Source organism: Cyprinus carpio, unplaced genomic scaffold, assembly GCF_018340385.1.
Source record: "Cyprinus carpio isolate SPL01 unplaced genomic scaffold, ASM1834038v1 S000006726, whole genome shotgun sequence".
Taxonomy (NCBI): Eukaryota; Metazoa; Chordata; class Actinopteri; order Cypriniformes; family Cyprinidae; genus Cyprinus; species Cyprinus carpio.
Genome location: NW_024879330.1, coordinates 150,147 through 164,194, shown reverse-complemented (window position 1 = coordinate 164,194; position 14,048 = coordinate 150,147). Strand labels below are relative to the sequence as shown.

Genomic DNA, 14,048 nt, shown 5'->3' with positions numbered 1-14,048 from the left:
GTTTATCCCAATTTTCAATAAATAGAAAATGGAAAACCATGAACTTTGCCTGTTAATTCTTTTAGAGAGGCAGAAATGTTATATTATATTATAACTTAAAGAAAAAAATTAGATAAATGTACATAATCCATAAAGTCTTTTTTTTGACATTTTAAGTGTTTAAGAAGTGTTTATTCAGATAGATAGATAGATAGATAGATAGATAGACAGACAGACAGACAGATAGACGGACGGATAGATAGATAGATAGATAGATAGATAGATAGATAGATAGATAGATAGATAGACAGACAGACAGATAGATAGATAGATAGATAGATAGATAGATAGATAGATAGATAGATAGAAAGATAGATAGATAGATAGATAGATAGATAGATAGATAGATACAGACAGACAGACAGACAGACAGACAGACAGACAGACGGATAGATAGATAGAAAGATAGATAGATAGATAGATAGATAGATAGATAGACAGACAGACAGACAGACAGACAGACAGACAGACAGATAGATAGATAGATAGACAGATAGATAGATAGATAGATAGATAGATAGATAGATAGATAGATAGATAGATAGATAGATAGATAGATAGATAGATAGATAGATAGATAGATAGGTTAGTGCGCTGCAGTACTCTGACTGTCCAGTAGGGGTCACGGTTTCACTGTTTCACGCTGAACTCTTTCAATCACTTCCTGTGCTGCACATTCCCATCACAACAACTCCAGCAGCAAACTTCTTCAACACATGGAGACACTTTACCGGGATAAAAATCCACCTGGAAAAATAATTCCTCGTGGAGAGACGCTGATATTCCCGCTGCTGGTTGTCCAGAGCTTATAAACACTGGACTTTTATTTGTCTTCTCTTTTTGGGCTAGCTAGTCATGCTAGTTAGCCTTCGACTGAAAACACAAATTATATCCAAAATATCTTAATTTTTTCATTGCTTTGGATGAATAACAGACTCGAGACGCCAATGTAAACTTAATATAATCGTATTTGACAGCGTTTCTGCAGTTTTGTCCATGAATTACGTATGTAGTTTAATATTAGCTCACGCTAACTGAAATAATAACGGGAGTTTCAGTGGTTTGGATATGTTTTCTGGAGATACACGGTATTAAACGTGTTTAACTCGGGGTTTATGAGTGATCTGAGGAACTCTTTGTTCGGGAGAGGAAGAGGAAAATGAGGAAGAGGAAGATGATGGCGATGAAGATCAGCTCAACAGGGAACTGCTGATTATAAACAGACACATTCAGAGAAAATGCCTAGAAGAAAACAGTCGAACCCACAGCCTGTCAAATGTAAGTCTGGATTTCTGTCTCACCCCAATTCAGTTCAGTTCAGTTCAGTTCAGTGCACAGTTTGACTTTATCTTCTCATATATATATTTAGATGAACTCCTGATTTTCATGTTGTATTGTTGAGATCAGTGTGATTGTGTTTGCTTCTGTTGATTGTTATTAATAAGAGTGTATAAAGTGCATGTTGATCCCCACATTCAGTCTGTCTCTAGTTATTAAATGAGCTCGTTCAGACATTTCTGGCTGTTTTAGTTCCTCTCTTGATCTCCTGCAGCATGATCTTATGTTCTACTGTTGAAAATCAGCAGCATATTTAATATTTAGGAAAGCTGACCCTCCGGAGCCTGTCAGATGTAGGTGTTGCAGATCTCCTGAGTTCTCTCTCTGTAGTTTTACTGGGTTTGACGGTGTCTTCTGATTTTGTGTTGCAATGAAACTCCTGCACTTCAAGTATTTCATAATTTCACTGAAATAAGTGTTAGGAAAATGGACAAATATCAATACATGTCTGATGTAATATCAGTATATTTCATTTTGAGACTATTCACATGACTGATTATGACTAATCTTTATTTCAGTTATGAATAGTCAAAATTATAATATCAATAATAGCTACTTTTTAAAAAATATATACTATATTTGCTAATAAAATATTATGTCTGTATATGTATGTGTGTGTGTGTGTATGTGTATATATACATATATATATATATATATATATATATATATATATATATATATACACACATACACACACACACACAAATATATATAGATTTATACATATTTGAGACTACATTATTTACATGGCCAGTTATGACATTAGTCATTAATCCAATTTTAAATAGTTGAAAGCATTACTATTACTACTACTTCTACTACTACTAATAACAATAATAAATACTATTTTTTAATATGAATAAAAACAAAGTGTGGTACCTCTGTACATTAGATGTCTTTAACTACTTATGTCAAAATAATAATTATTATTAATAATAAATAATTTATAAAAAAAATGTATAGCAAATAATTGTCTGTGTGTGTGTGTGTGTATCTCTCTTTCTCTCTTTTATAGTGGATATATTTTGTTGTTAAAAGGATACTCCACCCCAAAAAGGAAATTTTGTCATTACCGTATTTTTCGGACTATAAGTCGCATCAGTCCAAAAATACGTCATGACAAGGAAAAAACCATATATAAGTCGCATTTATTTAGAACCAAGAACCAAGAGAAAACATTACCGTCTACAGCCACGAGAGGGCGCTCTACGCTGCTCAGTGCTCCTGTCACCTATCAGATCGGCTGCATATTTTACCATATTTTACAGTTTGTAATCTGCAGAATAGGATTTTCTTTTGGGGGGGGGCATTTTGTTTGCATTCAGTCTTTCTCAGTTGTCTTTAAGTTAATATTTCAGTTAACAGTTTTCAGTTGTTTTCAGTTAATGTATTCAGGGGTATGCCACAGGAGCACTGAGCAGCATAGAGCGCCCTCTCGCGGCTGTAGAGGTTAATGTTTTCTCTTGGTTCATTACTCTTGGTTCATGTCAAATTAATTTTGATAAATAAGTCGCACCTGACTATAAGTCGCAGGACCAGCCAAACTATGAAAAAAAAGTGTGACTTATAGTCCGGAAAATACGGTAATCAGCCCATGTCGTTCCAAACCCTTAAAAGCTTTGTTCGTCTTCGGAACACAATTTAAGATATTTTGGATGAAAACCGGGAGGCTTGTGACTGTCCCATAGACTGCCAAATAAATAACAGTCTCAAGGTCCATAAAAGGTATGAAAGTCATCGTCAGAATACTCCATCTGCCATCAGACGTGCAATCTGGGTTATATGAAGCGACGGGAACACTTTTTGTAAGCAAAGAAAACAAAAATAACGACTTTATTCAACAATTATTTTGTCAACAGTCTCCTCTGTGTCTCTCCATATCACTGTATGCTGTGTATGCTCTTCAGTGTCCTCCGCACCACAAGGATGCGCTGTTTTATTTCAAATCAAAGCTAAATACACGTAGAAACGGCACATCCAGTCTCAAAATATCTTAAATTGTGTTCTGAAGACGAACAAAGCTTTTATGGGTTTGGAACGACACGAGGGTAAGTGATTAATGACAACGTTTTCATTTTGGGATGGAGTATCCCTTTAAGTCACATGTCCTTGGTTTCTGTATTTTTTTTTTTTCCCACTGTGTTTTCACCCCATTAACTTCCTTTTTGCGGTGCTTTATTGTTGAAATAATGTCTGTGTCCATTTCTGTCAAAATTAAGGTTGCAGATCATGTGGTTTTTGTTGAACAAACACAAGTCTAACCATTCCTTTAGTTTGAAAACAGCACTTTTTAGTTCCTCTAGATCGGGCTGTCAAACTCAGTTCCTGGAGGGCCAGAGTTTTATTTGAACCCTGCTCCAACACACATACTGTACCATGAAGTTCTCAAATAACTAAGGACTTGATTAGTTGGATCGGGTGTGTTCAATCTAAACTCTGCAAGGCTCCGGCCCTCCAGAAACTGAGTTTGACAGCCCTGCTCTAGAGCTTTTATATAAGATCTAAAGGAAATCGTTTGAGTGAATGATTGTTTCCAAAGCCCTTGTTTAATGTTGAGTTACTTGTCTTTAAGAATCAGCTCAATGAATGAACACACATCGGCTTTCCCCTCTTCTGTCGTCATTCTTTCCTCACTGCGTTTCCTCAGGACAGACCCCTGTTCCTGCCGCGGGGCCCATCTCTGACTCGACTCCCTCCCTTTATCTGGCATCTCGCCACTGTTCCTTCCTCCTTCATTCATTCCAGTCATATTTTCTTTCCTCATTCCAGAGCTGTAGTGCTGATAACCATCAGTCTCATCACTGTATAAGTCTCTCATACCTATTTACTGGATATGACTGAGAATCATTTACAGATAAGCTTCAGCTAAGGCTTCTTCTGGAATGTGTAATATCTATACAATTCATTAAAATCTTAAGAGATAGTTTTCAGTCACCTATGGTGATGTCAGTAGAACAAGGAGGCTGATATATTGCTGCTATTTAATTTACAGTATGATTAACATTTTACACAATATTTACTCAACATGCATGAGTTTAGGATGAGAATGAGCCACTTGTTTTCTAATCCAATAAATTATTTTCTATTGTTACTATGATTTTAAATGTTGTTATTATAGACTGTGGTGTTGTGTTGTTTGTTTGCAGTGGGAGCTGAAGATGGGGCGGCAGTCGGCAATCAGGAAAACCTGGTCCTGGAGAGTGACTTCCTCCTCGGACAGGAACTGGGTTTTGGAGAAAATGACTACAGGATCGTGGGTTTTGAGAGGGACTCGGGTCAGTGATATATGAATTACTTTAAGTCAGCTTACAATTATTTTGCTATACTGTTCCATACTTCAGCCAAGCATTTGCCGAGTCTAAATGTAAAAATAATATTTATGCTAGTTATTAAATGGATAGATAATGTTAATAGGCTTTAAAAATTGGATGAAAGCTGTTGTAGAATAACTGTTATTAAAAAACACTTTTACTAATTAAACTTTGTGAAACCTTGTTTTATAGTCGTAATAATAATCATCATTATTCTTAATATTATTATTATAATACTAAAATAATCTGTAGAATAGCTAATACTAAAACACTTTCCTTATGAAAATAATAAAAATAATTATATAATAAAAATAATAATAAAAAAAACAAAAAAATATATAATAAAAAAACACTTTTGCCTTGTTTTATATAAATAATAATTACAATAATAATGACAGTAATAAAAGCTATTATTATAAATAATATTAATATAATAAATATATTATAATATTTTATCACTAGTGATAATAATAATAGCAATAGCTAGTTATAACATTATTATTATTTTATTTTATTATTATTATTAGCAATGCCAATACAAATAATAATTAATTATTAATATTAATAATAACGATAGTAAAAGTAATGTATGATATTATATTGTAATAATAATAATACTAATACCAGTAAGTATTGTTGTTGTTATATAATATTATGTACTATTTTTTCAAATAATAATAATAACTATTATTGTTGTTGTTTTTTATTTATTAAACCTTTCTATTGCTGTTGCCATAGACCCAGAAACCAGCTTAAGACATTGCTTTACAGTGATTTTGTGATAAATGAAAACCACATTAAATTAAAAATTAGGTTTTGTTGCTTTTAGTCATGTCAGGTCATCTGTATAAGTGTACTGCAAGTTGACAAAGCTAACGTTAAGCATTTACAGCATTTCTCTTCCATTATAACAAACCAAACAATTTTACTACACCAATTAAATTTTTCACCTCAAATACCTATTTAAACAAAATTCCTAAATTACAGCAACAACCAAAAAGTACTGCATAACAGAGTATGTTATGATCTCCCGGTAGACTCGGTCACGGCTGACATGGGAATGCCGGTGTATGGTTTCAGCGATGAGGACTGCTCCAGCTACAACCGTCTCAGCATGGAGAGCGACTTCGAGGACCCACGAGACACGGAGAGCGAGCGGGAGGAGATGGGTCCCGACACCACGTTTGCCCCGTACCTCTCCTGCAGGCAGTGCGGCCAACTGCTGGGCGACCCCCTGAGCGGCGCGCTGGACCTCGCCGGCCTCTACTGCCTCCAGTGCGGCGCCGAGGGTGGAGACGCAGACCGGCAGGACCGTCCACTAGAGGAGGCCCACCCCACAGACACCGCTCAAGGGAAGGCAAACCGAGGCAGATCCACATCTGACGGAAGCTCTTGTAAAACGTACTCCTGCAAACTGTGCAGCTTCAGCTCACGTTACTCCAACCACTTGAAGCGGCACATGAAAACGCACAACGGCGAGAAGCCGTACCGCTGCCAGCAGTGCACGTACGCCTCTGCCCAGCTGGTGAACCTGCAGCGGCACGTGCGCACGCACACCGGCGAGAAGCCATACAAATGCGAGTTCTGCACATTCGCGTGCAACTCTCTGGGTAACCTGAGGAGGCACCAGCGCATGCACACGCAAGAGAAAGACCTTAACTGCAGCCAGTGTGACTTCAGAGCCAACAACAGCCACTCCTTAAATAAACACATGACGAGCCACAAGGAGGACGAATCGACAGCCTTAACGGAAGGTAATTGTTTAATCCACTTTATAGTGTTTCTTGATGCACGTTCCTGCTGTTATTGTGGATGATTTATTTGTGCACATTAGAGTTTCATGATGAATCGAAATAAAAAAACAAAATCATGGTATGCCTTAAGTGCAGTTATCAAATCAAGCCTAGAAGAGTTTTATATATATATATATATATGTATAATTTAGGGTTGCCCCCTAATAGACGACTAATCATTAGTCAACTGGAAGAAGCTTGGTCGACCAAAATTTTATTAGTCGCTTAGTCACAGAAAAAAAAAAAAAAAGTCATGCAGTCCATGACGGACAGATCATTAACGGCTGGTCTGTGGTAATACAGTCCATCGGGCAGGACATCCAAATGCTCGACTATCATTCATCGACCTCAAAAATGGCTTATAATCTGAAATATGTAAGTATTGGCAACTTTACATGGCTGCTCAATCTAATGTTAAGCTAGAGAAATGTGCACTGTTCAAGTGTCTGAACAGTAGCGCTCACTGCAGGACAGATGGAGGCGCTGGTGTACTCGCTCTTAAAATACTCCGTAATGTTTGGTCATACAGATAAATGTAATTCATCTTTAGAATCTGTAAAGACTGTTTATTTGTGTGTGTATTTGTGTGAGCACAATACCGTGCTTTTGTTAAATAATGAAAGCAAACAGGATCTGTTTTCTACTGTCTCAGTCTGTGAACTTGAGCGTGAAACTCTGTGTATATCTTTGCCTTACAGACATTAAAAATATATTTATAGAGAGTGAAATGTCTACTTTCAAAAAAAAATTCTCAGATAATGTAATCCGTATGAAACATGCATACAAGCGCATCACTACTGCAGAGATGACGAGTCAGTGTTGCCGACTTCATCTCTGAAGCTGAAAACAAAGAAAGCACTAGTATGCAGTCTTACTGTTTTTCACTGACACATTCATAATCATTACTTCTGCCGGTGCGCTGTGGCAAGCTTTATGCATGTACTTGAGCGCTTATTAGGCTATATTGCAATTAAAGACTCATTATAATGATCGATTAGTCGACTAATGCTTCAAATGAACGACTACTAGTCGACCAGAAAAATCCCTAGTCGAGGACAGCCCTAATATAATCACAACATTTTGGCCAAATAATTTTTTTTAGTGGATGCAAATGTCCTGCAAATATCGAACCAAAAACTAACGTTACAGCGCTAGAAAAGCGATTATAAAGAAAATGCATAGCGTTGCGGTCTTCTGACCTCATCTGCTTGCCTGTATAGTTTGCATCATCAGTATAGATGTGTACTGAGATCTGAGGTCTTTTTCGTGTCACTCATTGAGGTGAGTTAAGTGTCGTAAGAGGGAAACCCCAGTATTACAACTCAGTGTCACACAAGCCATGAAGTTGAGGAAACTTAAGCAACCGAAAACAGTATATGTCTTAGATGTAGTGTTAGTTATGTATATCAGCGTCGGGTAAAATAGTATTACAATCTCCTTTGGAAAAGAGAGCTTCTTACGAGTAACAGGGAAAGTAGTAACAGCGAAAAGATGCTGAATTAAACGTAAACACAGCTTTTGAGTCTTAATCAGCTTTTCTGCATCTACATACTGGCCCTGATAATCATAAGTTCTACTTACCGCTTGCTCCATTTCTGCAAATCAGTTTTTGTGAATGAATGGCTTGCTCTACCTGTTGCTCTGGTCTTCATCAACACCTGCTTGCGCCACCTGCTGGTGAGCGACTAACAGCAGATGCAGATCATGCATCGGTACTCTACTGCTATTCCTTCAGATCCCAGATGTGCAGTTTGCGAATTTGAACCACTGAATATGTGGAAGCGAAATTGTAAAGTTACATAAAATGGACTGAAAATTGCCTGTCGGATATTATATGTCATATTTTTAAACAGATTGAATATTTCGGAAGTGAAAATTGCAATCACAAATTTATCAGAACAGTCTACATTTTTCTAAATTTTCCCCCAAATTTGAATTTTAGTACCAGCTTGTGGTCCTTTGCTCATTATGTTCCCTTCTCAACTCTCCTGTCACTTCCTTTCACTGCTTTTACTGTCCTATCATAGAAAAAGCATACATGGCAAAAATACTTGTCATAGAAATAAAATCAAAACAGAATAGATAATGAAAAAAGCATTAAATTTTTTTCATGATTCAGTCAATCCCTGAAGTATAAAAAAGTACAGACCTAATTGTGTTTTCTCATTGAATATTCTGTTTCAGTCACAAATGTGTCATATTACAGAAGTAAAATTGATAATGCCAACTCTTTCACAGGTGAGCTCTTTTATTTGACTTTGATTATTTTAATAATTAGCACTTAACAGGAATACAGATTCTGAGAATCTAAGCAAAGAAGCAATTTTTTCTTGCTGTTGCATATTACCATTTATATTATTCTTGCATATCATACTTTGCACTTTAAGCACTTGATGCAAACTAAAAGAGGAAGTGAAGCATGAAGTAAAGGGAAGTAGAAACTTTTGGCTTCCTAAAACTGGATTCGCTGTAAAGAGGAAGCTTGTTTTTGTTCCTTTGTCTTTCAGAGTCTGTGGTGTCTGACCTGACTCTGCACATCAGTAGCGACCCTGACTTCCTCCAAAGCTACGATACCCTACGAACTGACCGCCATCCTCCCACCCTGCTGCACGCTGAGGGTTTGGCCAAAGAGTCGGACCCTCTGCCCGAGCTGCTATTTCCCTTCACGTGCCGTGTGTGCGGCGCGGTGCTGGAGGACGAGGAGGGCGCCACGGCACAGATCTGCAGCAAATGCACACTAGACATGTTGTCCAAAAGCTCCCCGAGCAGCCCGGAGAAAGGTGACAAGCTGTTCTCGTGCACATCATGTCCGTTCGTCACACAGTACCCCAACCATCTCGCCCGCCACATGAAGACTCACAGCGGCGAGAAGCCCTACAAGTGCCCACAGTGCAATTACGCTTCCGCCCACTTCGACAACCTCAAGCGGCACCACCGCGTGCACACGGGCGAGAAGCCCTACAAATGCCGCGTGTGCGACTACGCTTGCGGCAACCTGGCCAATCTCAAGCGGCATGAGCGCATCCACTCGGGCGCCAAGCCCTTCCAGTGCAGCGTGTGCAGCTACAGCTGCAACCAGAGCATGAACCTGAAGCGCCACATGCTGCGGCACACCGGCGAGAAGCCCTTCAAGTGCCAGGAGTGCGGCTACACCACGGGCCACTGGGACAATTACAAACGCCACCAAAAGAAGCACGGCCACTCCGCCGAAGGCTGGCCTAAGATGCAGCTGCCGGAGAAAGAGGAAGAGGATGAGGAAGGAGAAATGTAGTGAAAGCTCTCTATGATGTCTATCTCGAGTTGCCTTATTATTATTTTCATCATCATCAGAGGAATCCATACGGTAACAGTGAGTCGCAACAGGGCCGGTGTGCTGTTTTTTTTGAGGGGGGGGTTTATTTCACTTGATTGTATGTTGTCCAACTGTTTACAGCAGATGATTTCAATCCAAGAATCACAGGTTTGCAAGTTATGGTCATTATCTTGAACTGAAAGAGCACATTTATGCACCACTGGCTGAGTCTCGCAAAAAATGTCCAGGCTATATTTCACCACAAAATTAAAAAAAAAAAAAATTAAAGTATATTTCTTAGGACTATTAAGATTTTTTTGCATTGTAAATACACACACATATATATATATAAAACTTATTTTTGATGTTGTTTTTAATTTTCGTTACATTTTTCAAAACAAAAATAGAAACAAGGAACAGATAATCTCAGCAAATATATATATATATTTATTTTATGTTCTTTTTGTGGTTACTGTATTACTATAAAATAAATATATATTTTTATTTATATCAGCATAAATTTAAAGGGAGCACAATAAATAATAATAATTTTTTTTTGTATTATAATAATGATATAATTGTATTATAATCACAATGCAAAAAAATTATCCTAAAACCAGACTTCATTTTCTTTTTGCAACTTATAACCTCTGAATTTTTTTTTAATATTTTTTTTTAATTTGAGGTGAATTATGTTCCTGACGTGTTTTGTGAGATTCACCTCTCTGCTGTTATGGATTCTCATTAAATTGCTGAATGAAAGAACTGCAATAACACCGACACATGGCCCTGTTCCAGGTCGATGCAGCAGCTCTAGTTGTGTGTTACTCTGTTTCACGAGGGATTTGATGACACTGAAGACATCTGGCTGCTACTGTATGTTCACTTATGCACAATGACAGTGATGTTGCCTTGTCTCTGGGAAGTGCTGCTCCTCCTTCCCTCATTTACTGTATCTGAATTTCCTGGTGCCACTGCAAAATGCTGCACTGATCGTGGTCTCGTCCGTCCCCAGCACACTTGAGGTTTTTCCAGGGCATTAGAGGGACACGTATGAGTGAGTCTCACGAAAACTGTTCAGAAGTGCTAGCATTATGCTTACCCCAAAACGATTATTAAATAAGGGAATGTTTTGCATGAAGAATATGAGGGTGATTTTTACATATTTTTGCATTGCGGCATTATTGCGCAACTATACGATTTTCATTTCTGTAATGCTAAATTGTGGAAGTACTATCCCTTTGTTTTCTTTACTCTATTACAGTAAAATAATTTTTTTTTCATTGCATTATGGCGTAAATCACCCGATTGCCTTGAAAATAATGTCACAGTGCAAAAAAGATGTAATGGTCCTAAAATAAGCCTAATTTTCTTTATGCATCTGTTGTTCTTTTATTTTTGGTGTGAAAATAACCCAGATGTGTTTTCATGAGATTCACAATTATGTGTGTGTGTGTGTGTGTGTGTTTTGCTGGACTTTAAAATATTTCCTTCAGTTTTATTTAGATTAAAGTGTGATGCCTACTGTGACATTTTCTCTTAGGAAAACTAATCATGAAAACGTGTGAAGGTTTCGTTTTCTCACACATTCAGTGGGAAAGATCCTGTTTTGCTTCCCCACCCCGCAGTTCATGAGGAAGAAAGTGAGGACCACATGCTCATGTTCTCTTTATAATGAACAGATCACATTCAAAACAAACATTTGAACATTTTGTACACAAGTCACTTTGATGCATATTGGATATTGAAAGAATAGTTCACCTAAAATAAACATTTGCTGAAGAGTTACTCGTCCTCAGGCCATCCCAGATGTAGATGAGTTTGTTTCTTCATCATCCCTTGTGGATTATTGTGATGTTTTTATCAGCTGTTTGGACTCTCATTCTGAAAGCAACCAAACACTACATATCACCAAACCTGATGAAGAAACAAACTCATCTACATCTTGGTTGGCCTAAGAAGAAAAGCAAACTCACATACACCTTTGAACGACTCAGGGTTAGTAAACTTTCAGCAAATTTTGGTTTTCTTTCGTCTGTTTTCACTCTGTTACAGAACTGACACAGTCAGTCTGAAATACACAGCAAGAGTTCAGTGCAATCAGGGAATGAATGAATGCATTAGATGCACAGCACTGAATCCAGTGATATTTGGCCTGCCGTATGGTGTAATATGATTATTTATGTACTGTATTTTTGTGGGTTTCTTTAGCTTTCTGATATTTGTACACAAATTGTTGATCTGAAGAAGTGGCCTTTGGTTTCATAATAAAGATGTTTTTAAACTTTTAAAAGCAGCTGCATTGAGACATTTGTAATGGAAGAATAAATATTCTATTTCTATACAGCATTTAATTACAGTGCACTATTTTCATTAGCTCTAGGAATGCTGGTATATTGTTTCATTGTATCACTCGCATTTGTGTGAGTTCACCTAGAATTTCAGCATATAATTCTGCTTTACCTTCTTTTCTGTTTTCCATTTGTAAAGAAAAAAGTCTCCAAAATAGCTTGTCATTTTAGGCCAGTTACACAATTGTAATTTGCTATAAATTACTTTAAATATAAGTTAATTAATAATCATTCAAAAAAACAACAGACATAACTAACAATCATACATACAATTTAAACAAAAAAAATAAAAGAATGATAAAACAAGAAAGTGAAAGTGAAAGTGAAAGTGACGTGACATTCAGCCAAGTATGGTGACCCATACTCAGAATTCGTGCTCTGCATTTAACCCATCCGAAGTGCACACACACAGAGCAGTGAACACACACACACACTGTGAACACACACCCGGAGAAGTGGGCAGCCATTTTATGCTGCGGCGCCCCGGGGAGCAGTTGGGGGTTCGATGCCTTGCTCAAGGGCACCTAAGTCAATGGTATTGAGGGTGGAGAGAGAACTTTAACTACATGCACTCCCCCACCCACAATTCCTGCCGGCCCGAGACTCGAACTCACAACCCTTCGATTGGGAGTCCGACTCTCTAACCATGGAGAAAAATCTATAAAATATTCAATATATATACATAGTAATAGTAAAAAAAAAGTGTTTAAAAACACTGTATTTTAAATGGAAATGAAATAATGCATTTTAAATAAATGTTAGTTATTTGACAACTAAAATTCACACACATACAGAAATAATATATAAAGAGAAAAATAAAGACAAATCCTATCTTTTATTTCCCTATAGTTTTTAATCAATAAATGTGTATTTATTACAATGCTGCAAACTGGAAAACAGTACTGAGATGAAAAACAACAATGTTAGAAAACATATAATGACATAAAGCTAAATTTGGCTGTTTAACTGTTTAAGCATTTACCATTTCTTTCCTGTAGAGAGCAGAACTGAGCTTTTCCAGAGAGAGACGTCACAGAATAACAGACCATTGCACATATTTTATCATTGATATTGAATATGAAGGATAATGCACAACAACAGTGTTTTTTTTTTATTTTATTTTTTTTATTTTTTTGTGGTGCAGGTAACATATCAGTAATGTGATGTGTACAAATTTCTGACTTGGATCCGAATCCACTTGTTTTTTTTCTCTCATACTGTTGATTCTTCCTGAGAATGAGGTGTTTGTGTTGCTGGCTGAAGTCACGGCGCAGTAGCTGGTTGAAAGGGACCAAACCTCTCTCAAACACCTGACTTGGTTCCGTTTTACCAGCAACTAAGACGTGTTTCTGAGGACAGATGGTTTTGAGCTTCAGATTTATAGAGGTGAGAAGCATCGGTTTTCATCAGTGTCATTCACACTTCAGCATCTGATTAATCACAGATCATAGTTTTGTTTTGCAGTTCGAATCATCTCATCTATGATTCAGGAAGCAGAAGACTTCTGTCCATGATCTTCCTTCTGGACAATGACACCGAGTCCATGGATGTGCCGGTATGTCCTGACTCTGGTGTGTCCGTCCAGAATTAGCTCTCCTCCACCTGTCCAGTTATTTATAAGAGTAAACATTCGTGATGGCAGCAGCTGTTGTGTCACTCAGACGCTTCAGTGTTCATGTCATCATGGAGGAGCTCAGCTTGATAAATCACCATGTGCTCCACAGTGACCTGTGCTTGACTTTCACACAACCTTTACATACTGATCAAACCACATTTATATGATTATTTGTTTTGTAAAGCTTCATTTATACTTTAAAACAGATGTCAAGCTTTGTAAACCAGAGACCCTTTTAAAAATGCTCAGAATTCTTGTAAAATGTCTTTATCTTTGTTGCATATGTTGCACCGTTGTCCAACTTTTTTT

General features: G+C 37.3%; 1 protein-coding gene across 2 annotated transcripts; it reads left to right on the top strand.

The window, feature by feature from the left end:
* Window positions 1-707: 707 nt before the first annotated feature.
* LOC109070776 (zinc finger protein 513-like) lies at window positions 708-9,988 on the top strand. 2 transcript variants are annotated; one of them, XM_042755580.1, is made up of 4 exons: window positions 708-1,317; window positions 4,524-4,652; window positions 5,723-6,442; window positions 8,989-9,988. In XM_042755580.1, the coding sequence occupies exons 1-4, from the start codon at window positions 1,278-1,280 to the stop codon at window positions 9,750-9,752; spliced, it is 1,653 nt and encodes a 550-aa protein (XP_042611514.1). In that variant the 5' UTR covers window positions 708-1,277; the 3' UTR covers window positions 9,753-9,988. The 2 variants fall into 2 exon arrangements, with proteins under 2 accessions (XP_042611514.1, XP_042611515.1); XM_042755581.1 differs by having other exon boundaries at window positions 709-1,317; window positions 5,726-6,442.
* Window positions 9,989-14,048: the final 4,060 nt, after the last annotated feature.